This window comes from Exophiala oligosperma (assembly GCF_000835515.1).
Source record: "Exophiala oligosperma strain CBS 72588 unplaced genomic scaffold supercont1.6, whole genome shotgun sequence".
Classification (NCBI taxonomy): Eukaryota; Fungi; Ascomycota; class Eurotiomycetes; order Chaetothyriales; family Herpotrichiellaceae; genus Exophiala; species Exophiala oligosperma.
Genome location: NW_015622823.1, coordinates 392,868 through 418,729, shown reverse-complemented (window position 1 = coordinate 418,729; position 25,862 = coordinate 392,868). Strand labels below are relative to the sequence as shown.

The 25,862-nt window shown below is 50.5% G+C and overlaps 9 protein-coding genes across 10 annotated transcripts; 5 read left to right on the top strand and 4 right to left on the bottom strand.

The window, feature by feature from the left end:
- Positions 1–204: 204 nt before the first annotated feature.
- PV06_06623 (uncharacterized protein) lies at positions 205–2,274 on the bottom strand. Its single transcript, XM_016407762.1, has 3 exons — positions 1,701–2,274; positions 1,310–1,645; positions 205–1,256 (listed from the first exon to the last, which is right to left on the bottom strand). The coding sequence occupies exons 1-3, from the start codon at positions 2,064–2,066 to the stop codon at positions 462–464; spliced, it is 1,497 nt and encodes a 498-aa protein (XP_016261242.1). The 5' UTR covers positions 2,067–2,274; the 3' UTR covers positions 205–461.
- Positions 2,275–4,145: 1,871 nt separating this feature from the next.
- On the bottom strand, positions 4,146–6,096 carry PV06_06622 (uncharacterized protein). Its single transcript, XM_016407761.1, has 2 exons — positions 5,386–6,096; positions 4,146–5,331 (listed from the first exon to the last, which is right to left on the bottom strand). Exons 1-2 carry the CDS (start codon positions 5,739–5,741, stop codon positions 4,518–4,520), a joined length of 1,170 nt encoding a protein of 389 aa, XP_016261241.1. The 5' UTR covers positions 5,742–6,096; the 3' UTR covers positions 4,146–4,517.
- A 733-nt stretch (positions 6,097–6,829) lies between these two features.
- Positions 6,830–8,297, top strand: PV06_06621. Of its 2 annotated transcripts, XM_016407760.1 has the most exons (3): positions 6,830–7,651; positions 7,712–8,021; positions 8,088–8,297. In XM_016407760.1, exons 1-3 carry the CDS (start codon positions 7,160–7,162, stop codon positions 8,141–8,143), a joined length of 858 nt encoding a protein of 285 aa, XP_016261240.1. In that variant the 5' UTR covers positions 6,830–7,159; the 3' UTR covers positions 8,144–8,297. The 2 variants fall into 2 exon arrangements, with proteins under 2 accessions (XP_016261240.1, XP_016261239.1); XM_016407759.1 differs by having other exon boundaries at positions 7,712–8,297.
- Positions 8,298–8,663: 366 nt separating this feature from the next.
- PV06_06620 (uncharacterized protein) lies at positions 8,664–10,357 on the top strand. Its single transcript, XM_016407758.1, has one exon. It carries the CDS (start codon positions 8,699–8,701, stop codon positions 10,196–10,198), a length of 1,500 nt encoding a protein of 499 aa, XP_016261238.1. The 5' UTR covers positions 8,664–8,698; the 3' UTR covers positions 10,199–10,357.
- A 133-nt stretch (positions 10,358–10,490) lies between these two features.
- Positions 10,491–11,870, bottom strand: PV06_06619 (uncharacterized protein; the record flags this gene model as incomplete). Its single annotated transcript, XM_016407757.1, has 1 exon — positions 10,491–11,870. One exon carries the CDS (start codon positions 11,868–11,870, stop codon positions 10,491–10,493), a length of 1,380 nt encoding a protein of 459 aa, XP_016261237.1.
- A 377-nt stretch (positions 11,871–12,247) lies between these two features.
- Positions 12,248–13,302, bottom strand: PV06_06618 (lactoylglutathione lyase; the record flags this gene model as incomplete). Its single annotated transcript, XM_016407756.1, has 2 exons — positions 12,248–13,074; positions 13,155–13,302. The coding sequence occupies 2 exons, from the start codon at positions 13,300–13,302 to the stop codon at positions 12,248–12,250; spliced, it is 975 nt and encodes a 324-aa protein (XP_016261236.1).
- Positions 13,303–13,898: 596 nt separating this feature from the next.
- Positions 13,899–16,185, top strand: PV06_06617 (uncharacterized protein). Its single transcript, XM_016407755.1, has one exon. The coding sequence runs from the start codon at positions 14,318–14,320 to the stop codon at positions 15,797–15,799; it is 1,482 nt and encodes a 493-aa protein (XP_016261235.1). The 5' UTR covers positions 13,899–14,317; the 3' UTR covers positions 15,800–16,185.
- A 3,043-nt stretch (positions 16,186–19,228) lies between these two features.
- Positions 19,229–20,419, top strand: PV06_06616 (uncharacterized protein; the record flags this gene model as incomplete). The annotated part of the gene is made up of 2 exons (XM_016407754.1): positions 19,229–20,300; positions 20,367–20,419. 2 exons carry the CDS (start codon positions 19,229–19,231, stop codon positions 20,417–20,419), a joined length of 1,125 nt encoding a protein of 374 aa, XP_016261234.1.
- A 13-nt stretch (positions 20,420–20,432) lies between these two features.
- On the top strand, positions 20,433–20,979 carry PV06_06615 (uncharacterized protein; the record flags this gene model as incomplete). The annotated part of the gene is made up of 2 exons (XM_016407753.1): positions 20,433–20,707; positions 20,778–20,979. 2 exons carry the CDS (start codon positions 20,433–20,435, stop codon positions 20,977–20,979), a joined length of 477 nt encoding a protein of 158 aa, XP_016261233.1.
- Between the last annotated feature and the right edge of the window lie 4,883 nt (positions 20,980–25,862).

Here is a 25,862-nt window from a genome sequence, read left to right as displayed (position 1 = left end):
GGTGATGATACGCATAATGATGTCGCGACGACCTATGGTGCATGTGCGATAAATGTGCGGAACAGTAGTTGCTCGAGGCAGCCTCTTGCGGCCAATCACACAGCCTCGTGCTGCTACGAGCCGCGGACACCCACAGAGCCATTTTCTTGCACGGGTGCAATGACAACTTTGACATGGATAGTACGCGTAAAATGGGAAATGAAGGGAAAACAGATGTCTATGTACTCGTACTACAGTGTGTGTATGTGTTTGCATGGACGAGAGGATCGCGTAATTAACGGCCGACGCGCTCGCGCATGGCATATGATTAGCCCAACGTCTTATCGTCCATCGGCATTCCTTGCAAAATGCGGTGAGCCTCGTGGGTCCCCGGACTTGACAGCACGATCTTCTTTTGTCTTTCGGTGATCCTTGACCATTCCCTTACTGTGTCCTACGTTTCCTACTCACATCGAAACCCCTCATGAAACGCCCAGAATACCAGCAGCCAACCCTAAACCGAGTAACACCGCACCTGGCGTGGCGGCGTTTGCTGATCCAGAAGACGACGATGTCGCGGTCGAGCTCCCTTTAGTCACAGTCACGCCGACGTTGAACGTCGGCGTGCCTGGCAAAACCAGCGCAGTTCCCTGTATACTTGCCGTAGGCACGGCTGGCAATTCAGTGGTCGCTGCCCCTGAAAGTTGGGTACCTGTCGCAGTCGCCGTCATTGAGGCTCCCGGTATGCTAGTTCCTGACGATATGGCTGCAATGCTGGAGGTGTCGGTCCTGTTCTCGGCCGCCTGAGCCAAAGCAGCAAGGTTGTTATCAAGATCAAAGACAGCGTAGACACTCCTGAGGAAGGTATCCCCAAGTATTGAGACCCCATCGATTGGAGGACCAAAGCCAAAGTCACACCCGCCGGATTGGTCGCCGAAATTCTTTGGTGGAATATCTAGCTCCCCGACAAGCTGCGAGATAGGGACGCTGATATTGATGCCACCCTCGCCGCCGAAAGAATAATTGATACTGCCATTTGCCGTCGCATAGCTACACGGAACGACGTAGTCGTCGTCCCCAATATCGACAGCTCCAAATCCGTTAGCTATAGCCGAAAACACCTCGTCAGTGAGGAGTGTCTCGCTAGTTCCCGAGTCAAGCAAGACCGCCTGGGCGTACCCTTGTGGCGTCAATTGTGTTGTAGAGCCAGCATGGTCGGTGAAAGAGACTCCAGTCAGTGTCACATAGAACTCCGTGAAATCTCCAGTTGGGCCTTCCTATGGGTATGTTAGGATACATGTCAACACAAGTTAACCCAATGATTTCTCACCTGGAAGGGTAAAGCTATTAGGTCGCCTGTGTATTTTGAAGGGTCTACTCCGCCGAATATGACAGCGCCGGTATTGGCTTGAAGGTCGTTCAGATAAAGGCTGTAGGCTTTCCGATCGATGATGCCATCCGACTTCATGTTGTCCAGGACTGTTGGGTACACATTCTCTGGGTTTTGTGCTTCATTGCTGGCATAGCCAATGCCCATCACCCCATGAGGATCGAAGAGGGATGTCGCCAGCCCAAATTGTTGGCTTTTGATAGAGGGTGATCCTCCGACTGTTACGGTATCCATCACCCAATCGCCTGCATCGGTGTCGCCGGGTGCGGCATAGGTCTGCCAGAATATCAGTCTCGAGTTGGACGTAGGCCGTTGCAGACAATCGACTTACAATGTTAAAGCCGCCCCGTTCGACAACTTTGTACGTGCTTGATTGAGTTGATGTAAAGCTGCCAGCATCACACTGACCTTTCTTGCACAAAGCACTCGAGGTTGCTGGAATCCAAAGGTCCGACGACCCAGTGTCCAAGGTAACCCCAAGACTCTGTGGAGGTGTTCCCACGGTGATGTTGACCAGATATTCAAGTTTGGTGGCAGCTTGGGTCAAAACACCGTCCACAGTATCATCCACCTCTGCTCTACGAGCCAGCCATGCTTCATATCGATGCCTTTTCTGAAAATCGAGCTTGAGATAGCCAGGGGAAGCAAGACAAGAGGTAACTAGAGTCAAAGCCGTCAATGCTCCTACAGAATGCATAGTGAACGGCCAGGGTTGGCGCGAGAAACGAGGACACTTCCCGTGGTGGGAAACAGGGTCATGGAACAAGCAAAAGGCTTCTATTTAGTTGATGCTTGACCTCTCGGTAGTGTGCCATGACGTGGAGCCTCCACTGTGTACTGTAAGCAAATAGCTATTTAAAGAGTTTCAGAAGTACGGAGGATGGATGATTGATAGGGAAACGGTCTGATCCAGGGGAAACTGTAAGGGGGAATGAGTGGGAATTCACAATGCAGATAAAATTGCAAAATGTTATGGGCGCAACTTCGGGGAAATTTAGCGTCCAGTGGCCGTCCTATTGTACCATTGCACCTACCAGACTTTCGGGTAGGAGCCTACCCTAAGTTGTTTTAGGTACCTAGTGAGTATTGCTACGTGAAGTTTGATAAGTGCTTATCGGCTTCTTAGTCCCTAAGATACCTAGGCAGGTAGGTAAATCAGGTATCTAATATCTTCCCGTGGCCATCCGCTGGGGGACCATTTGTCGCAGAATTTCACATGCCTCACCTTACTCTTATTCCCATGAACAGCCTGGCCTCAATCAGCCCAGATCAAGACAGGTTTGATGGTTTGACCATGATGCATATCATCAATCGCCTGATTCACCTCCTTATATGAGTAAGACTTGGTGAGTCGATCGATGGGGAATCTGCCTTGCCTCCAGAACTCTGCCAGAGCTGGGATGAACTGCAATTTGAATCAAGGTCAGCACAAATGATCTACGCTGTCTTGTGTGCACACCTCTCTTCCCTTCTAGACTTACCTTTTGAGGCACGGATGAACCTTGACAAGATCCAATGTAACTAACATTCCGGGCGAGCCAACTTCCCGGCTCAATCTTGACGTGCTGTCCTGCAGGCACACCGCCGACTGTGGCAGCTATCCCACTATTTGCCGTCGAATCTATCATGGCCTGAACCACTGCAACATTGCCAGTCGCATCCAGAGCATAGTCGACGCCATCGCCATCTGTAACGGAATGGATAAGCTCGACAATATCACGGCCCTTGGAGTTCAGAACATGTGTTGCACCCAGTTCTTTAGCCATCTCCAGCCGCGAGTCCTGAACATCAATCGCAATAATTTTTGTGGCAGGAGTGAAGTTTTTCGCCGCCATCTGCAAATACATCAGTATCTCCTTCAAACCATGCAGGGAGCCAAGGAGTATCAGAGGAAGCATCGGTCATCGCAAAACCCGGGGAATAAGCCGCGGTGAAACCGGTTTTTGCATGGCATGGAAGTCATGGAGTTTTGATTGTCCGGATCTTGCATAACACTTACTATAGCTGCCAGTCCTACACCACCAACACCAAATACAGCAATCGAGGACCCGAGCTGCGGTTTGAGAACGTTCAAAACTGTGCCGGCGCCCGTCTGGATTCCACACCCAATACAGCATAAGATCTCCAGCGGCAGCGACTTATCGACTTTGACCGCACAGAAGCCACCCACAATGGATCGCTTCGCAAAGGAGGACTGACCAAAATAGGGCGAGCTTATGTCTTTACCATTGCAAGAGAAAGTCCTCGTGCCATCCAACCGTGAACCCCCAAAGCTTAACTGCTGTGCGTGCTTGCAATACGAGTAGTTGCCTCGCCGGCAAGATGTACAATCCAGGCAAGCATTATACGTCAGCAATACGTGATCACCAACCTCGACATGCTTGACATCTGAGCCGACTTGTTCGACAACACCAGAGCCTTCATGACCCAAGATTGCGGGTAGACCTGGCCCTTTGAAGCCCTGTCAGGGAGTGAGCGAGACGATCTGTTAAGGATGTCTTAAGTCGACAAGACCTAGACGCATGATCCACCCACATGTACTGTTGCCAAATCCGTATGACAGATCCCCGTGGCTACCATCCTAACCACGACCTCGTTGCTGCGCATTTCCTTCAGCTGAACCTCCTTTAGTTCGAACTGACCTCCCTTTTGGGAAACAACAAGAGCTTCAGTGCTCCCAAGGCCATTCTGCGTATCAATGTTTCCACGTCCCGCCATGATCCGAAGTGGTTCTCTGCGTCTTGACTTGGCTAGGTATTACTTTGTATATTATATATAATTACTATCGATCCAAGCCTCATCCGCTTGCATTTACAGAGGGATATCACCTTGGTGCGGGGATGATGCCCGACACTTAGTATCATCAACCCATTGCATTCCGCCCCCCTCGGATGCCCCCCCTTGGGCCCCAATCGACTCTCCGGCATCGCTGAAGATATGTACGACGTGTACGAAGTGGTTTGAGTTTATGAATGTCGTCATTTCCTGATCGTTGAAGACAATGACAGGGGATATCAATTCAAGCTGAAGACCATATGCTCTCACGCAATTACCAACACCTGTATAGAGTTTGCCATTGGATACCGCGCATCAAACTGACCAACTTTCTTTTGACGCGAGTGAGCTTTACATCGGACCTGGGGCATGCTCAAGAACGCTTCTTCTCACTCTTCGCGTTCGACTTGCCAAAGACCATCTCATCACGAGCCCACAGAGCCACTGCTGCAGCTCCACATGGACCCAGCACCACAGTGACGATACCGGTCTTGACAGCTCCAACGACGAATTGAAGGACCGTCGTCTTGTCCTGTTTCGCTGCCCCACGCAGTACAAGACCCCAAAGCAAGGTAGATGTGACTCCAACGACAATGTCCCATTGCAAGAACCAGAGCGCACCATCCGCCAGGGTGGAAACCTCATGCGGACCAAATGGCCAGACCGGCACGAAGATATGAGCCGGCTGCAGCTGGGATAGATATTTTGTGCTGAACAGCACGGGAAAGGCGTACGCGAGGAGTGACAAAATCCACGCGCCGAGATGTGAGCCGGCTGACGATGCAATTGCAAAAGCATAAGCTCGACGCAGGTACTTGATTGTCTGGCTCCTCTTGTCGGCCTCTGTAAGTATCGACGCTCGCTGGTCCACGGTCATCGCCACTGTCGATAGAATGAACTGTGTGATGCCTATCCAGATCGCCCAGCCCTGCTGAATACCTGCCCAGGTTTGCTTGGTCTCGAAAGAGATCACGTCAGGCGCTGGTAAACACATGAGCAGTGAAGGAAGTCCGAAGCCAACCAAAATACTAATCGGCGCGATGGCGAGCTTGACCGGTACGTCGACAATGAGTTGGTAATCCTTTGGATTGGTGGCAGTAGGCGATAGCCACAAATGAAGTGCAAACCACAAAGGTGCTACGCATGCATATCCGATGATTGCCACTCCGACTCCAAAGAACGTCGTGCTGTTTTACATCAGCGACAATGCCAGATTGGCTTGATTCGGATTGGAAACTTACGCCGTAAGGAAGAACTTGCGCTGATTGCCGACCCGTAGGCCTTCGATCATGATGAGAACCCATGCCGCGAGGACCTGGCCTCCCAAGTCAAGGAACGAGAGTGACACGTCTGCTCGATTGCCGTCTATTGCTGTGTAGAAGAAGCTGACCAGTGTAGTCAATTGCTTATCAACGGGTCCAATGCCAGTGTAGGTCTGTTTCATGGGTGCTGCGGTCGGGCCTGGAATGACCGCCCCCGGTCGACTCTGATCCCCCAAGATCTTGAGAAGGCCATTCTGGTATGGAAACACCCAGAGAGTCCAAAATCCAGCTATGGATAGGAAAATGAGTAAACTCTTTGATACGTTAAATGCCATACTGGCTGTCAGGGTATGTATCTGCTGATTCCGACTTTAGATTTTGTTATTTAGATTGCGAGGTGTCCAAATGTAGCTTGACTGTCTGAAACTATGAGAGAAGAAATGTTAGATTCAATCTCGGTGGTGAGAAATTGAGAGAAATAGCTGATGAATGATGTTGGCGTAAGGCAGACAGTTCTTGAGAATGATGTCGAAGCTCAGCCGCACCCTAGTGGCCCCCCTCAGCCTCAGCCATCCAAAGGCGACGCAGCCAATTATGTGTTGAAGTACCTTCCCTTCGGTCATACGGCAGTCGAATGATATGACGAGAGAGCATTGTAGAATGCCTGTCCCATTCTTCTGCTGACGGATGGCCCGATGAGTGAGGTGTGCTCGCACTCGTACAAGTTGTGCATGGGTTGTAGGGAGGGACTTCGGTCTCACGTGATCAGCTCCCAGACATTTCTGACCGGAAATCCTCTATTCCCAATCCGGATATGGACTCGTCACCCCTTACATAAGCTGTTACAAGGGAGCACATTTGCTTGAACATCCAACGTCTGCTAAGCCAACCTGGATCAAACAAACATGAGACCTTGAAGAGCAACAGCACTGGTCGCACCTCTTGAATTTTGTGTTGCGGTATTTTTGAATGACCTGAGAATTTGAGATGTAGGACGCCTGCCTGCTAATCCAGGCTCTCAAAAGATTATCGAGATCTTCCCCCTCGGTGATGTTCTTCCACGCGTGACTGGAAATCAGGATTAGTCCTGTACAGAGTATTTACAGAGTAAAGGTGAACAGCTTCTTTGTGCCATTTCATACCTCACTACGGGGTACCACGGCGCCATGACTAAAGAAACGGTTCGAATGAACAAGCCCCATTTAAGCGCCCGCTAGCAGGACATCCTTGTACAGTTTCATACCGATCAGCCCCTGAAGTCTGGATCATTGGCTTCAAGACTGAGGCAGTACGGATAACGCCAATTAATTTATGGCCCTTTCGGCAAACCACAAAGCGGTCCGGTATTCTAGTGGATCAGAATCCAAGCATCTTGTTGGGCTCATGATGAGTTAGCAGGTGCAAAGCCTTTTTCGGTTGGCTTCGGTACGGAGTATGTATGTACAAAATGGTTGAATCTGGGGGCCAGTTTTACTACATGACACAGGTAGACACGCCCCCCATCGGATGATCGGGACTGAGCCACCCTGGGCAATACCGTCCAGGGTGGAGGGAGGTTGGGTTCTTGGAACAGTATATTGGTCTACTCCGTATCCGAAGAGGTCCAAGGTCCTGTAAACGCCTTGGCTTTATCCAATTTCACAATACCGCCTTCCCTGGTGTCTTGTACGGAGTACAATCTTTCTCTTCTCCCTTTGGCCACATCGTGAAGTCAGCATCAAAACAAACCGAGACGAGAAGTGCCAGATTCATCATGTCCAACCTCTTCGATTCAAATTCGTATTATCTGCTATCTTCTGATCGATATCCCAAAGGTGTATACCTAAATGACGGCGGCCACAATCCAGAAGACATCCCGGCGGCGTTGTTTTTAGATTCGAAAGGTGTCTCGTCTCAAAACTGGCAGGTCTTCTTCCAAGAAGGCGTTTATTTCCTTCGAAATTACGACTATGGCGCCGGCTATCAGCTCGCCCTCAAAACTGCCGCCGACTCAAAACCTCAACTACTACCTTCGAGCGGAGACCTCACCCAACAATGGAACATTACCGTCTGGCCAGACGGCACCAGGAAACTCGTCAACATGGCTGTCGGGGTTTTTCAGTATCTGGGCGTGAGCAACAATTCCGCTGCAGACATCATCCCTGTGATGAACACGGCCGAGGATGGCAGTCATTGGACATTCGATATCAACAGCTCGGCAGGTGAAGTCAGTGACGCGATGGCATCACCAATGTCGTCGATTGCCGTACGTTATTTCTTACAATGATTTCTTTCCAAGTGTCTACTCCTGACAAACGTGTTGCAGAAAGCCACCACTACGGCAGCAGCCACATCCACAGCACGATCCGCGACGACACCAGCGACAGCGACGGAATCATCTACTACCGCAGCGCCAGTTGTGGCGTCCGCTACGTCAAAATACAATTCACTTTCTGGAGGCGTGATAGCAGGTATCGTAGTCGGTGCCGTGGCCCTGATTGCGTTTCTTGTCGCCGCTTTCCTCGTGTGCTCGAGAAAAAGGAAACGAGCAAGAGCTAGGCAACACACATCCAGTACCATACCCCCAACAGTCGAAGCGTCAAAATACAGTGACATCCCGTCATCAGACGGACATAGTATGTACACCAAGCAGGACCAAATGTCGCAGCACCACCACCACCAGCATGCTGAACTCGTTACAGATAAAAAGGCAAGAACAAGAACGAATGTACAAGGAGGTGCCGTGGAGATGGCTTGACAATACGGAGTACACAGGTGCAAAAGGTTTTGGTTTGAGCGGGAGAACAAGTCATGAAGATTCGTTGATACCACCTTCTTTATTCTACAAACGACACAGCCGGCAAATGTTTGATCTTACTGTTTATCCATGCCAATCGATTTTTTTTTCACCCTAGCATTACTGGTCGATTCCCAGATGTTGATGGGTACTGAATTGCAAACTACGGATATCCTTCTTGTGACTGTTGAAGTTCGCTTCGAACGTGGTATGAACCTCGCACGTAGATAGTGCCCTGTACTGTTCGACACCATCTCTCCATGCGCATTGGTTCAGCATCCTCACATGTACTTAAGGTACCGAGGTACTCCGTATGGACGGAGTACTCGTACTCGTACTCATGTACATATGTGTGACGAGGCTACACTATACCGTTCTCGGACTAAACAATTGTCTGAAAATTAGCGCCATTGTCACTCCAAGCGTATCCCAGTAACTCCGTTTCCCCCAAGAACTTTTTTTTTATCCGCTTCACGACGATCAGGACTCCGACCGTCCACGTAGATTGTCAGAGCTATGGGCAAAAGAAAACGTGAAGCCGAAGGAGATGAGGACGGTCTGCATGATGATGGTAACAACAAAAACCAAACCTCAAAAGACCCGGTGCTGTCTGGTCAAATCTCGCGACTCAAAAAGACACTAGGCCACGGGATCAAATCCCTCCACGCTTCACTGAAACTGGCACGAGGGTTCGAGAGACAGAAACTCGGGAGGCGCCAAAAATCCGCCACCGACAAACCTCACCAGTTGCTCCGGCTGAGGGAGGAGGTGATCGTCCTCAAACAACTCGACCTCGAACGAACCGCGAAACAGTACCTCGTCAAACAGCTCGTGAAGTCGACCCGGACGAAATCCCACCCGGTCGTCGTCAGCCTGTACGGAGTGAACCCAAGCCTCGAGCAACCCAAATCCACTGCCGAGGGGAACGTGCTGGGAAGACTGTTCAACTCGGCACCCGCCAAGCAGGTTCTGCCGGGGATTTTGAACGGTTTGTTTGACGTTCTCGGCGTGTCGGCGGCGGCGGGAAAGGGTGAGTCGGAGGGTCAAAGGACGAGTAAGAATGGAAACTCCAAGCTTGAGCCCGAGACTCAGCACGATTCTGGATCTGCCGATGATCAACAGAAGTTGTTAGCTTCTACCGACGACGTCAATGGTCCAGACGAGTCATTCGATGGGTTTTCGGACAAACAGTCTGTCGATGATGACGAGTCAGAAGAAGACGAAAACGCCGAATATCTTTCCGACGGTGAAATGGATCGTTTACTCAACGAACATCAAGATCGATTGGCTTCTTCTGACGATGATGAAGACGGTGACGAAGACAACGACGACGGTGAGGATGATTCTGATTTGCCGACAGGTCACAACATCACTCGTGGTGGTGGACGATCACCAAGAGATGACATTTCTGTTTCTGTTTCTGTTTCTCTCAGTCCGGAACCACCTAGTCGGTCCAAAAAGACACAAACGACCGCAACAACGACGACGACGACGTCATTCTTGCCGTCACTAAGTCTAGGAGGTTATTATTCTGGTTCAGAATCAGGTGATGATGACGACGACGACGACGACCGTGATGATGATCATGGTCACAGAGGTCCACCGTCTGCCAAACCTCGTAACAACCGTCGTGGTCAGAGGGCCCGACAAAAAATTGCGGAAAAGAAATTTGGAAAAATGGCCAAACATTTGGTGGCGGCCAAGGACAACAAGGGAGACAGAAACTCAGGGTGGGACGCTCATAGAGGTGCGGTCGACGGTAGCCACCAACGAGGTGGGAGAGATCGGTTTCGTCCCGGCGGTGGTCACGGTCACGGTCATGGTAACGTCAGACGTGGTCAAAACATGGAACGAAAAGATACAAGAAGGACCAGGAAAGAGGAGGCACCACGACCCAAGAAACGAGGAGACGATCAAGGTCCTTTACATCCATCTTGGGAAGCGGCCAAGAAGAGAAAGACACAAAACGAACAAAACCAGGCGACGTTTGCCGGGAAAAAGATTACATTCGACTGAGTTCTTCCATCATGGATGGTCCTTGATAAATAGCCTCGAGCTTGTCGATGCATTTCATGAACAAGACACAACAGCGGCTTCAATGGGCACTTGTAGCTATTATTTCCCGGAGTCATGCGCAAATATCCATTTCAGTACTGTCAAACCTGTCTACTCGAGTTTCTCTTCAGACTGACCAGGTTCTATCTACTTGGGTAAACATTCTTCCCATTCCGTCCTCCTCGGGCGACGATCCTTGTTTTCCAGCTTGACTTTTAATAAAAGAACAGAGGCAAATTTTCCCTCGAAACACTCAATCAAGAACCAGAGAGTCAAGAGTCAAACTGGTCAAAGTATCGAGATCCATCTTGACCTTCACCGGTGGGGCAAGCCCATAATCAGGAAACATGTCTCGTTCTCGAGGTGTGTACCACTCCTGGCTGTAACCTCCATGGACAATACTGCAACGACCAACGATTTCGACTTCATGTACTGTTACCCAATCTTCGGTAGGCCGCACCACGGCCATGGACTGAGAGTCTTGAAATTGTACGATATGGTCATCGATCCTTGCTTTGGGTGATGCAATCCCCAACAATTCTTCTGAGCCAACGAACAGTCTTGCCGGCCCTGGCGTGTCGCCCTCTGCCGATGCGTTTGTAACCTTGAAACTTGCTGTCGATTGAAGTGATGCGAAAGTACCGTGTCGACTAACAAGATCATGTAGGCTCTCGTACAAGGCCGACAATCTCGTTCTAGACTCCTCTTCAAAAGCCCGCATTATGTCTATCTTCCAAGCCTTGCTTGCCGGGACCGATCCTAGAAATTCGTCAATAGTAGGCCCAAATGATTTGATCCGGCCTTTCATGGAGCCTTTGGCCTCAACCGTTATTGACTGGCTGTGATCTGTCCAAATCTGTATCTGTTCTGGCAGCGAATGGGACCAATGAGCTGTTTTGTGCAGCTCTTCGCGGTACATCCATGTATTCTTCTTTTTCTCGAGGCTTAAAACCGGCACTAGATGTTTTATCTCGGCCTCTACTGCTCTTCTTGTCAACACCTGGCGTACTAGAGCGCTCATGTGGACAAGGCCAAACTGCTTGACCTCTCTCTCAAATGATGAGGTCGCAAGGAATCGCACAACACCGGCGTATAGCTGTGAGAGAGGTTTCTCATAGTCGACTGTAATAAGATCTGCCGAATCATCCGATGACATCCCCAGGAATGCATATATCTTGTCATGCGAAACCTTGCAAAACGTATCATGAAACAACATGAACAGGTCTGAGAGCGCATATGTTTGACCGGCAAGGCGGTCCTTCCTCAGGTCACCGAACTTGCTGACCTCCTGCGTATAATGCGCCCGTGGGAATTGACCCTTGTAAGCCTTGACCGCAGCATGAAAGGCATTCCACGACAAGGAGAACCTGCGAAATCTCACAGAAATTGTCACAGCTTCCTCAATCTCTTGAATGACCCATGTCCTTTTCCAGTAATCAGCGTGCATCAGCTTATTCAGCAGATATACAATCACATGCCACTCTTCTCGGTGAAGATTGTCGGACATAACAGACGTGGAGGCAGCCCGGTTCTCCATCCATGGAATCGCTCCCTCTAACTCCCAATTTCCAGGCAGCCCACTTGTCCCAAGCCAAATGATCACCTCTGCAGCTCGCCGATATATAAAACTCATTTGGGGAATCACTTTCTTGAGTTCTTCCTTGTCATGTTGATTGATCGAGATAGCATCAGCCCAAGGCAGGGTTGTTGACTTGGGGCTGAGCAAGAAAGGGCACAACGTCAGGGCATGGCCGAGATATTGACCAGCCCTCTGGATCGACAATGAGGCTACAATAGTGGCGGTGCACAACCGAGACTGGTCTCATCAGCATATGGAAGTGCAGTTGGAAAAATAGTGGGAGGGAATACGAGACAACGAAAGGCAAACGAGGCAACCGCATCTCGTGAGAAGCGAGGCTTGGCAGTCGAATTGCAAATCGTTCTTGAAGTCCATATCTTGTACAGTTGTTCTCGTTGGAAGTCAAGTGTTATCTCTTACTGAACCTGAAACTACCAATCGCTAGTTTTCTTCAGCTTCTCATTCTGGATGATCTCGATCCAGTAGTCATCCGGGTCCAGAACAAAGGCCACATTCTTCATCCTGCCATCGGTCAACCGCTTCTTCCAGTTCACCTGTTTATCCTCCATGAACTGGCATGCCTTGTCAAGGTCATCGACACTGATGCAGATGTGTCCAAATCCTTGAGGTTCATCGTTGCCGTTGTGGTAGACTTTGCCTTCTTGTGTCTCTGTGCCGTAGTTCCAGGTCAACTCCAGCAACCCTTCCTTCTGAGCCAGAGGGTTGACTCCGTTCGGGGTATCTTCTGGCTTGGGAATGGCAAAGTCGCCGGGGTATCCGAGGAAGTACAGTGTGAACTTGGCCTCCTTTTGCTCCGAAGTACGGAGGAGAGTCATACCCATGACATCTTGGTAGAATTTCAGACTCTTCTCCGGGTCCTTGACGCGGATCATGCTGTGGTTAAATCGGTATGCCGAAGTGTCGGTCGTGGTGATGTCCTTTGTCTCGTCAACGTTCTTTTGCCCGATTATCTCGACCCAGTACCCGTCGGGGTCAAGGGCAAACGCGATACTCCGCATGCGCCCATCCGTGAGTTTTTTCTGGAATTTGTAGCCCGCATCCTCGATCCTCTGGCACGCGGCTTGGAGATTGTCCACGCTCACACAAATGTGTCCAAACCCCTTGTGTGGGTCTTTGTTGCCGTTGTTGATGGTAAAGTTGGCGTCGCTCTCCGTACCATAGTTGTGGGTGAGCTCGAGGACACCTTCACGGTCAGTCCAGTGGCTGCCTGGAGAGGCTGAGTGAGGACCATCGTAGGCTATGAATCGGTCAGCAAAGTGTTTTTAAACGCGTAGCTATAATAAGTTCTACGCCATGTTTGAGTACGAAGAGACTTACCCAAGAAGTACAGGTCAAACTTGTTATCCGGAAATTCGAGTTTGTTGACCAGACTCAGGCCAAGTAGTTTGTAGTACTCGAGTGACTTCTGGGGATCCTTCACCCGCAGCATGGTATGGTTGAACTTCCATTTCGAATGGTCGACCATCGTGGTGTATGTTTTTGTGGGTGTGATTGTTGACAGAGGTGAATTTATTCGGGATGCGGATACGGGAAAGAGACCGGCTAACTGTTGTAATCGAGCTGTTACACGAGAGATCATGGGCTTTCAAGAGAAGATTATATCAAAGAGAAAAAGTTTGCATGATTGACGAAATGTCAGTAAGAACAGGAACACGAATGCACTTTATGGGTATCGCAGGCAGGCGGAGTATCTCCGTACGAGTCAATGGGAGCATTTTGGTGTCTTCATTCCCTCTCATTGTCGGTGGTGATGAAATCAAGCAATGACGTGGGGCATAAATTAGTAGAGCTCGCGAGGGGGGGAACGTTGCACGAGTTAAAAGGGCCCAAAGAGGGGCAGAACGGCACATTCTGCACCGAAACATGCGGCAGAACGAGAGATGGTGTCTGACAGGTTCTTGACAAGCTACCATGGCGAAGAGATACAGCATGTCAAGCATCGTCAGACAAATCCGGTATCGTCTTACCAAATTCTCCCAGTGCTCGTCGGACTTCTTCCCCTCCCCTTCAGCCTGTGTATCAAGCATTTCCCGTCTTTAGTGTATTGTCCCGTCGCACTTCTTCTTCATCACCTCCTGGCACGGAGAGCGTTCGGTTTGAAGCCGATGACAAACCCTGCAACATCGAACCAAGGGCGTCCACAGCTTGTTTAGGCATTGCTGATGCCCAACCACAGCCCCGGGAAAGCTCCCACTTCCCCCACAATCTTGTGTACGAGTAGCAGACCTCGGCCCTCCTCCGCCTCCTCCATTCTCCTCTCAGTCTAGTCCTGTCAATCACTTTCCCATTGGCCTTTTCTGTTGCTTGCTACTCGCGTCTTGACTGCCTTCTTATGTATTATATCCTGCTTCGTCTCCCAGTGTCATTGTGAAGAAACTGAAAGGGTCGCGAGTCTGTCAGTGGAAGTAAAGCATCTCCTCTCTGCCCATACGCCTGATCCCGCACCTTGTCCTTCTCTTCGAACCTCAGCATTTTCCACAATGTCCTTCTCACCGGCAATTCGAGTTGCAAGGTCAGCTGCACAGAGGTCGACCTCTCTGCTGCGAGCCATTCAATATGGTCACCCTCCAAATTGTCCCTGCCATTCGAACCCCAACTTCCATCATGCTCCCTCTGTATTCGGTGAAGCCAAGCGAAGACTGGCCACTCCGATCGACTATTCGCGAACAAAAGAATATGCTTTTGAGATGGCAGCTTCCTCTATTCGCTTTGGACCGGGTTGCACAAAAGAGGTGGGCATGGACATGAAGAATATGGGCGCTAAGCGGGTCTGCGTGGTGACGGATGGGAACGTGTCCAAGTTGAATGCAATGAAGCAGGTGATTGAGGGACTCAACGCCGAAGGGATCGAGTTCACAGTATACGACAAGTGCCGTGTGGAACCCAAAGACAGCTCCGTAAAAGATGCCATCGCTTTTGCCAAACCATACCAACCAGATGCGTTCCTCGCGGTGGGAGGTGGCTCGGTCATTGACACAGCCAAGCTGATGAACCTGTACACTTGCTATCCTGAAGCAGACTTTCTGGACTTTGTCAACGCTCCTCTGGGAAAGGGTCTGCCCATCACTAAGAAGCTGAAGCCTCTTGTCGCTGTGCCCACTACCGCAGGCACGGGCTCCGAGACTACCGGGACAGCAATCTTCGACCTGGTAGAGAAGCGAGCAAAGACTGGCATTGCGCACAGAAACCTCAAGCCAACGCTGGGTATTTGTGATCCTCTGAACACCCGAACAATGCCTTCTGCTGTACACGCCTCGTCAGGTCTGGACGTGCTCTGCCATTCGCTCGAGTCTTGGACTGCCATTCCATATCACGAGAGATCTCCAAGACCCACGAACCCGATTAACCGACCAGCATACCAAGGTGCCAACCCAATTTCCGACATCTTCTCCCTGAAGGCTTTGCACTCCACGGTGAAATACCTACCACGAGCCACTAAGGATCCCGAGGATTTCGAGGCACAGAGCGAGATGTTGCTCGCCGCCACGCTTGCTGGTGTCGGCTTCGGCAACGCAGGCGTGCATCTCTGTCATGGCATGAGTTATCCCATCAGCGGCCAAAACCCCGGCTACAAGCATTCAGGATACCAGATTGAGACGCCAATCATCCCTCACGGTGTCAGTGTCGCTGTGACGGCACCAGCAGTGTTCAAATTCACCGGACCCAGCAATCCTGACCGACATCTGGCAGCCGCCGAGTGCTTTGGCAAGGACATTTCCAACGTCAAGAAGGAAAGTGCGGGAGAAATCCTCAGTGAGGCACTTGCTGAGTTCCTGATCAAGCTTGGAGATCAGCCTCGAGGATTGAAGCCCCTGGGTTTCACGAAGGAGAGCATTGATGATTTGGTCGAAGGTACCTTGCCCCAGAAACGAGTTTTGATGCTGGCGCCCAGTTTGAGCGAGGAAGTCAACCAGGAACGAGAGCAGCTGCGAGGCTTATTCGAGCAGTCTCTGGAATACTAGGCTCAGAATGATATGTTTTCCAAGTTTGTGGTACTGCGTGTTGATCGTCAGCGTTTTACGGCCGATGTTGTGTGTTCTTTTTTTCCCCAGATCAGATCCGGGTGCCTATTGGGGGCGCGAGGGAATCGTGGGGCAGCGACATCGGCCACTTCGATGCCCCCGCGTTCCTCCCCCCAACACCCTTCATTTGGCTTGTCAGTTCCTCCGTCTCCCTGCTGTGATCTGGTTGGATTATCCTTTGCAGCTGACGCAGAAAATTGAATCAATGGGGTGAGAGAATGTGTGCTCGACTCTCTTGTCTTCTACTGGCTCAAAAATATGTACCACCGTTTCTCTCACTTGCTTGCATTTTGTTGCTCAAAGTTGTCTGTATTTGGGACAAAAAGGAATACATAAAATTGGTTCTCAAGGAGCTCTCGGTTCTTTCACTTCTATTCCCCTCGGCGTCGCAAATAAAAGTGCTAGAAATCGTTCGACCAGGTTGCCATACATACACGTGTCTTAATAGCCTGTGACACCGCCATTACGTTTCGAGTCACTTACTCTCTCTTCCAAATTCGCCAACGTTCGCAATAATGGCAGCTCCGAATGGACACAATGCTCGTCCCCGCGTTCTTTGTCCTGAGAAACTCTCCCAGGACGGTCTCGCACTTCTTCGCCAAACGCTAGACGTCGACGAAAAGAAAGGCTTGACGCCAGAGCAACTCATCGAGATCATCCCAGACTATGATGCTCTACTTGTCCGCTCCGAGACAAAAGTCTCAGCCGATGTGCTCCATGCTGCGCGAAAACTCAAGGTCGTTGCTCGTGCCGGTGTCGGTGTCGACAATGTCGACGTTCCTGCGGCTACGAGATTGGGCATTGTCGTTGTCAATTCCCCCAGTGGAAATATTCAGGCTGCTGCAGAGCACACCATCGCGTTACTAATGAGTATGGCTCGGAACGTGCCTGATGCTTGCGCCAGTGTCAAAGCTGGAAAGTGGGAAAGAAGTCGACTGGTGGGGGTCGAAGTCAAAGGAAAGACACTTGGAGTGGTTGGTTTGGGCAAAGGTATTTCATCGGCGGCCTGGCTCTACAACAAAAGACTGACACAGCTGGGTAGTTGGCCTCATTGTGGCACGCATGGCTCGTGGACTCGGCATGAACGTTGTCGCCGCTGACCCGTATGCTTCTGCGGCTGTTGCAACCGCTGCTAACGTCACCCTCGTTGACTCGCTCGCGGCCCTTCTCCCTCAAGTCGACTTCCTCACCATTCACACCCCGATGCTTGCTTCGACACGTGGTATGCTGTCCTCGTCTGAGCTTGACACCATGAAACGGGGTGCGCGCATCCTCAATGTCGCGAGAGGTGGTATTGTTGACGAAGTCGCCCTCCTGGCGGCCCTTGAGAGCGGACAAATAGCTGGTGCGGCGATCGATGTGTTCACTACCGAACCCCCAGCGCCAGACAGTGTGGCCGGGAAGCTTATTGCACATCCCAGATGTATCGCCACACCACATCTCGGCGCAAGTACGGTCGAAGCCCAAGAGAATGTGTCCATCGACGTATGCGAGCAGGTCCTGCAGATTCTCGCAGGAGATTTGCCCAGGAGTGCTGTCAATGCGCCCATCATTCTGCCGGCGGAGTACAAGACGCTTCAGCCTTTTGTGAAACTTGTTGAGAAGTAAGTACCCCCACGGTTCATCGAGCGAGGTTACGTTTCGTCCATCTGGGCTAACTCTTTGCCTTTAACAATTAAAACAGAATGGGATCCCTCTATACCCAGCATTTTACATCCCCAACCCAGCCTGTCGGTCACAACCTGAATACTTTTGATCTGGTCTACGAGGGTGAAATTGCACAGATGTCCAGCACGAAACCACTCTTTGCGGCACTCATCAAGGGTCTTACCTCGCCCATCTCCGATGCTGAAGGTTTCAATGTGAACATTGTGAACGCGGAGATGGTGGCAAAGGAACGAGGAATCTTTGTCAACGAACAAAAGAGTCGCGACCCCACCACCCTGGCTTACTCGAGTCTCGTCACGCTCGTGGCCAGGAGTCCTTCACGCGCACCGAGTCTAAATCGTGCCGGGAATGACGCTCGGACGGCAACCATGGGAGCGACGGAAGGACAGGCATCCAGCAAACAACACATCATCGCAGGGTATTGTAGCGACAATTCGCCCTTCATTTCACGCGTCGATCGCTTCTCGACGAGCTTCGTGCCTGACGGAACGCTGTTGATTTGCCACAATTACGATTCACCAGGCAAGATTGGACTCGTGGGAAGCATTCTGGGTAAGGAGGGTGTGAATATTAATTTCATGAGCGTGGCGCCGGCAACGTTCGCCAGTAGCGCAAAGACCTTGCCAGCTGAGGAGACCAATGAAGCGCTGATGATCCTGGGTGTAGACAAGGAGGTTGGAGAGCATGTCAAGCAGGAGCTTGTGAATGCAAAGGGTGTGTTGAACGTTAGCAGTGTGACGTTGTAATAGTTCGAGTCTCTGTCCACTGAGGCAACTTTCATGTCCTTGGGAAGATCATTTCCATGGACGAAAGAGCCGGGAGGAGAATACTCGCATCAAACGAACAAGTCGCTCCGTAGTATTCGTAGATATTGTTGGCTAGAGAAAAGACCATCTTCAATGCCCACCGGAACGAGCCTCCGATAGATAAGTCCTTGATGATTCCGACGTCAAGATGTCCGAACCAATCATTGTCGTAAGACTCTTTGGCCGCTTATTGTACAGTACGGGAATCCCGGACCACACACGGGGAGACAACATGAAATTTTCTCCTCGACGCTATCAGTAGCTACGAGTACGAGTTCATACGTCCTCTCTTTCGTTCCCTCAGGACCCATGGCTTTGTCGCAGATCTTGCATCAGATACGTCGCCCCGAACTCCCCGCCCAATCGCTTGTCATTTTACGGAGAATGCCTTGCCCCTGGACTGGTCGTAGCTACATGATGCCAGCCCGCTGGCGTCTTGCTCTACTTCATCGTCATATGATGGATTTGTTCATCGAATCTTCCGCCTTGTTGGTGACATGGGGCTGACCGACGCAAAGCTCAGAGCGGAAATACGAACCAGGTACCGTAAGTCTCCCGACCACTTGGAACCGCTTCCACCGGCACGGCAACGATGGTGGATGATTACACGGCGCCAGTTCCTTGCAGATCCAGTCTTTTCGTACACCATGTGCTCTCTTAGGTCAAGCCTCACTGCCTGTTCTTCGAGGGTACGCAAGAAGGGCAGAAAACGACAACTTTGCCCTCTCCGACAATCATTGATCAGGGCCGGTTCATTGACCCGAGCAGCGTGGAAATCGATTCTTCTCGGTGTTATACTACGTATAAAGGCGTGCTGATAGTTCTATCTGACTTAACGGTCCCAGAAATTTTGTTTGCACTCAGTGTTACGAAACATACTTGAATCCCTCGTGACATGGAAACACCGCCAGCGACTCCGTGTTCCTCTACACCACCTACCCTTCCATTCGACCAACGTCTTATTGTCGTCTCTAACCGCCTCCCTGTCACTTTGAAGAGAAGCAGTGACGGCAAATATGAGTTCAAGAGATCTTCTGGCGGTCTGGCGACGGGCATAAGTGGTGTCAAGCGCGACAACCAGATGCTATGGTATGGATGGCCTGGTCTCGAAATTCCCAAGTCTGAGGAGCTAGAGATCGCCCAAAGTCTAAGACAGCATCACGGTGCCATTCCTGTACCAGTGGCGGGCGACGTTGCCGAGTTATACGACAATGGGTTCTCGAACTCGACCATGTGGCCACTCCTGCACTATCAACCAAATGCCATACGCTTTGACCAGAACGAATGGCAGGCCTATCGCAAAGTCAACAAGGCCTTTGCAGACAAGCTGGTGGAGGAGGTCGACGAGGGAGATGTCGTCTGGGTCCACGATTACCACCTCATGCTTTTGCCCACCATGTTGTACGAAGCGGCGGCCGACAGAGGCAAACAGCTCACCATCGGTTTCTTTCTACACACTCCCTTCCCGACGGCCGACATGTTCAAGGTTGTGCCGCACTGGGAGGAGCTTATCGAAGGCGTCCTTCGGTGTCGCTTGTTCGGTTTTCACACCCAAGCTTACGCCCAGAACTTCAAGCGCATTTGTGGTGACTATTTGGGGTTCAAGCAGTTCCCTTCCGGAATCCAGAGGGACGGTAACTTCATCGACCTCGGCGTGTACCCTATCGGCATCGACGTACCTAAATTTGTCGAACACGTGCAGAAACCCGACGTGGACGAGAGAGTCGAAAAGTTCCGGAGCCGATACAGGGTCTCGAAACTCATCATCGGCGTGGACAGACTTGACTACATCAAGGGTATCCCGCAAAAGTTGAAAGCTCTGGAATCTATTCTCGACCGAAACCCTTCCTGGGTAGGTCTGGTGACGATGATTCAGGTCGCCGTACCTAGTCGAGAAACCGTCAAGGACTACAAGGCACTGGCGGATGAACTTCATCGGCAGGTCGACCGGCTGAACACCAAATATGGTGAGTTCCTCCGCGCTCTGTGACAAACGCCCCTCTAGAATGTCTCAAACTAGACGATAAATCCAGGTTCGGATGACTACAAACCCGTACACTTCCTACATCAGAGTGTGCCCTTTTGACGAACCGATTACCATGTACGCTGCCTCGGACGTCTGTTTTGTCTCGTCGATCCGGGACGGGATGAACCTGGTTTCGTACGAATACGTCGCCACGCAGAGATTTCGACGTGGCGTCTTGCTCCTCTCGGAATTCGCCGGGGCCGCCGAGGCCCTGCGAGGGAGTGTCTCGTTCAACCCGTGGGACGTGAACGGCACCGTCGACGCCCTCGGTCGTGCGTTGACCATGGAGATGCACGAGAGGAGTGTGAACCATGAGAAATCGGAAGAGTATGTCTGGAAGAAATCAAGGTGAGGAATTGGGTTTCACGCAAACTCCCATGATTTGCAGAACGTATGACTGACACACCTTTCTTGATAGTGCCGTTTGGGGTAAATCCTTTGTATCGGATCTCAAAAGGTCAAGGGCAAAGGCGCTGGCCGCCGCTGCCTCGGCCACGCACATTCGAGACATGGCTTACGAGGTGACCAAGGCGGCCAAGAAGAACACTCCCTCTCCAGACTGCGGACCTATTTGGAGACGAAGAAGAAGAAGTATACTATTACGAAGGGAGACGAGTTGAAACGAATAAATACCGGGCGAAGTTTTCTGGAATATCTGTCCGAGTATATATGTCATGGGGGACTTTGTGTGTCACAATGTCATCAGCAGAGGTGTTTGATGGTGTATTGATAGATGGGTATGAATGGATGAGAAACGTGAACTGAAGTACATCCCACATGTACATGCACAGAAACCTCACTCACATACTCTCTCATACAAATCTACAGCACACACACACACACTCTCTCTCTCTCTCAGATACACATACACATAGTATACTCTGTGAACCCAACCTCCTCTGCCTAAAAACTCAACTTTCAGAGAGGAAAAAAAGTCAAAGCCCCCAAGGTCAAAACCAAAAGCCAAAACATCAGAAATGAGTTCGAGTTGACTTTTACGAACCGAGTTTGAAAAAAAACAAAACCATATGAACGAGTTACGGAACACTGGGGAGTGTTCGGATCCCGCGACTGAACCGATTCAGATAGAGTAGATTCCCCATCTACCGGACGCCGGGAGATCGAATCATAATGACGAGTGACAAAGTGACGACCTCAGGTAATGGTAAAACTCGTAGCGTATCATGTAAGATGTCTGAAAGTCGGTGACGGAAAGGTTCTCACCCTTTCAACCCCCCAAAAAACACACCCATAGCCAAAGCACTGGACAGTCTTCACCGCTTCCATTGTCGACCGTGATACGAATTCTGGGTACCACCAGAGAGTGACAGTACTGGATCCAATAGATGTAAATGAGAGTCTGGACCGACCTCTTGCTCAGTCATGACAAGAAAAGGTGGGGAAAAGGTGAAGAAGGACAAAAGGTGTCGGTGTAGAAATACTCTCTGTAGAGATCCATGGGGACTTGATTAGATTTGTCGATGTGGAAATGTTCGATGCCATGGAGAGACGAGAATGTCCTGATTTACAGAAGAAGGGAGTAAGATGATCCTTCCTACCTGGAACCTGTCAAGGTGTCAATGTTGTCAGTGTTGTCAGTGCCAGTCAATCGAGAAAGAGGGAGGGCAAAGGTAAAAAGACAAGTCGAAAGCAAAAAGTCAATGGAAATCATCTCCGTAGTACTACTGCCTACCTCACCAGCCTTGTCCTTTTTTGTTTTCTTTTCTGCTGTTGAAGCTCAGGCCAGTAAGGTCCGAATGCGGTAAAAGGTTTAAAAAAGTACGAAAAGGCAAAAATAAAGAGGTACTTCAAGTAGTATACAAGGGTACAAGGGGTACAAAAAGAGGGAGATGCAGAAAGAGAGAGAGAGAGAGAGAGAGAGAGAGAGAGAGTCATGAACGGGGAACAACCTTTTTTTGGAAACTCCCTTGACCTTTCTAGACCACTACTCTTGCTCGAAACTCACACACAAGAAAAGAAAAAGGATATCAGATCGGTTGATCCGTATGGAGTACAAGTACAGTACCTGTGTATGTGTAGTTGAGGAGTCTCGAGAGTGTCGAGTACTGGTCCTGATCTACTCACGCGTTGAGACCATCATGTGGATAAGTAAGGAATAATTAGATCTCAAGATGATGAGGTATTAGGAAAATGTTCTCATTCGGGTAAAGTAATGCGCCGGATAAGATTGATTCTCCGGTTACAAACTATTCACCTGGGTATTTGTCAAGAAGGTGGTGGTGACGGCTCATCTCATTCGAACGTTTCGGTTTCTCGCGTAGAGCATATGAAAGCCAAGGGGGGGCGCGGGGGGGGGGACAAAAAATGCCCATCCGAAGAAACAAAAGACCACTTTCTACAAGTACGGACTAGTCAAGTTTGTTCTCAACGCGTGCGCCCGAGACGAAACGTGTCTTTGTCGTGGTCATGCATGCATGCATGCATGATGCGAAGGGGGGACCTCAAAACGAGACACCAATGCGGGCGAGAGATACTCTCGAGAACATCGACAAGGGATCCATGTCCATGACCAAAACTTTCTTGAACCGAGAAGAAAATGATGGGGGGGAATCTTTTTGCCCCGTTCATTCCGTACACCGTATTATTGTAGACCCTACAGTATAGTATGGCCGAGACTAGTTGGCGAGAAAACATACTGTACAACTTTGCCAAATTGTTGGTCTAGACCACCGTGTGGAGTAGGAGTTGGGAGTACAGGGTCACGACTTCGGTATGAAAAGAAGTAGTAATTGATCACCACGATAGACATGGGCGATCTCCTAAAAATGCCATTGTATCCCCCTTCCCCCCCCAAATGAGTACTTGTTCAGTACTATCTCTACATGGTAAATTTTGGATGATGATGATGATGATGCAAATCAATTCCCACTTGGGACCCCCCCGTTACTCTCCCGGTACGAGGCGGCGTACTGTAAGGGCTATGGAAAGAACGGATCTGATCGATCACAGACAGAAAAAGCCTGTTTATCCGGATCAAATCCACTACTAACGGTCTAGAAATATTGTAATGAGACGAAGATGTAAGCCACAATATAACTGGATCCAGCCCACGCCATTTCCCGATACGACTTGTCTAATATCCACCTAGACGTTTGTCCGCTGTGGACAGTAGATCCGTTTCGAAACGATGGTCCATCAACGTTCTTCCAAAAACACGACGGATATATTTGCCTTCCGATCTTTCGGCTAAAGGGAAGTAAGAAAAAAAGAAAAGAAAACAAGCGTTTTGGGACCTTCAGCGGAGGCGCGGGATCAGGCGAGGGCACAGCCCGTCATCTCAAGATGACATCCACCAGCACTATTACCCAGGCCACCCACAGGGCTGGCCTGGTGAGCTAGTTTTATTTCCACTCTTATGTACTCCTTACTACCTACTGGGACAACCTCTTCGAGACAACACGCGGACAACACGGCACGAACCCCAAACCTTGCCCGTTTGACGTGCCGGCGGCGGGGAGGGGAGGAGGGCTTTCCAGATGGCGGTGCGTTTCGCGAGATGGCTCCCCTTTTTTGTTTCTCTACGGGAGTATCACCCAACGTCGGATCTACGATCAAAATATACTCTATAGTTTCGACTGAATCGTGATCCGATATCCACGGGATAATCACTCGATAACCTTTTTTTTTCGTTCCGATGAGGAGACCGACTCTGACCAAGGTCAGCCACCGTTGAAGCCATCAATCGTCAGGCACCACTTTTATTTTCTGCAAAGCCAAACAATCAGATCATCGACATGATCTCAGGGCCCCAGAAGAGAAGCGAAGCGAAGCGAATATGCAAGCCTAGCGAAAATGAAAGACGCCGACAACCGATACGCATACAAGCCATACATTGACCCAAGAAAAGAAGAAAGAAGTATACGGAATATAATTCCATAGCCTCGAGAACTTTTTTTTTGTAAAGACAAACCACGCTACTACTACTCCGTTACCTGTGTGTACCTCATACCTTGATCCCCCATACTCGTATTCGTACTCCGTAGGAAAATGATGAAAAGGAACCGACAAAATAGTTGTTGGGGGGCCTGCTTTTTGAGATATTGATGAACCAAAATAGTTATGCATGACTTGCCCATGACGCCTGGTTGGGCGGCCACCCGGTCACAAATGATGTCGAGCATCCATAATACCCCTGTAGAAACTCTCCCTGCTGCTGGTGAGACGGTGGTGGTGGTGGTGGTTGAGGGCCGACACGATATTCGTGTTTCGGACTGATTTGACCGAATTGGGGCGAGGAATCGCAAAAACCTTCCGCGGGACATGTAGTGTTGCTGAATTGATGATCATCGACGTAATGAACTCGCGGACTCGCTGAGTGTTGAGGCGGCGGACAGATGGGACCGTAGCCCAAGGGAACCTGGTGCGTATACCCTTGACCCATGTGATCGTAAGACGCAAAGATTGGTGGTGTTGGGGTGTAAACCACCGGCTCTTGTTGCTCTCGGTAACTTTGCGAGTGTGAAGGACTTGTTTCGACACTCCACCCGTTCGCTGTTGGAAAATCTATCGAATGGTATGTCAGTCGAGAGTCTTGGAACCTTTTGGACGGGCAGCAACGCTCTACATACTCTGGGAATATTCCAACGGTGCCGACGATGGAGTTGGAGGAGGACGGTCACGGGGACGAGGAGACGAAGCAGAAGCCTCCGGACTTCTGCCTCGAGACGTGGTACGGGCAGCCTTCGAAGCCCTTTGGCAACGTTTCTTGGACTTTGCGGGAGAGGAAATTGGGTACGACGTGCCGCTGCTGGCTGCGTCATCCACGAGTGGTCGCTCATTGGAGACAAGTCTCGCAGGCGGCTCATCATCGCAAACCATTTCTCCCGCACTTCCACAGACGGGGATTTTCAGGCGGGCCTCGCGGGGGTGGTGCTGAATGGACAATTTGCTGTTCCCGTGAGGACGAAAGTCCGAGTCCGACAGACAACTCAATGCAAGTGATATCAGATCCGATATGGTGACCTTGTGCTCGCGCGCCAGCATCTTATCTTGCAAAGATTTGATGTTGTCCTGTAGAACATGGGCGATTTCGGACAAAGGCCTCCCGGCCCGTATGACCTCGACCAGTGCTTGGACGAGCGTGGCATCATTGTACTTGATGCTACGAAGCAAGGCGTCGAGGATGAATTGTTGCCGATATTGGATCTCGGCCGCTTCATAGGCGTGCTTGCGGCGACCGTCGAGCTTTATGTCGAAATGACAGTAAGTCCCGGTCCTGCTGCAGTTTGCACACGGTCCCGGTTGACCGGTACACTAAAGAGAGCCGACGTTTCAGTACACAAAAGCCCAACACAGGTGTGCGCTCTTAGAACGGGAGAGAGAGAGAGAGAGAGCAGAGACTAACCTTTGTCTTCCTCTTCTTGCAAGCCTGGCAAGCATTGCCAGTTCTGATCGGAGAGGCAACTGGAGAGTGTGATGCAGTGGAGGATCGATGGCTTTGGGCGGGTGAGTAGGGAAACATTCCGAATGCCCCAGCCAAGTG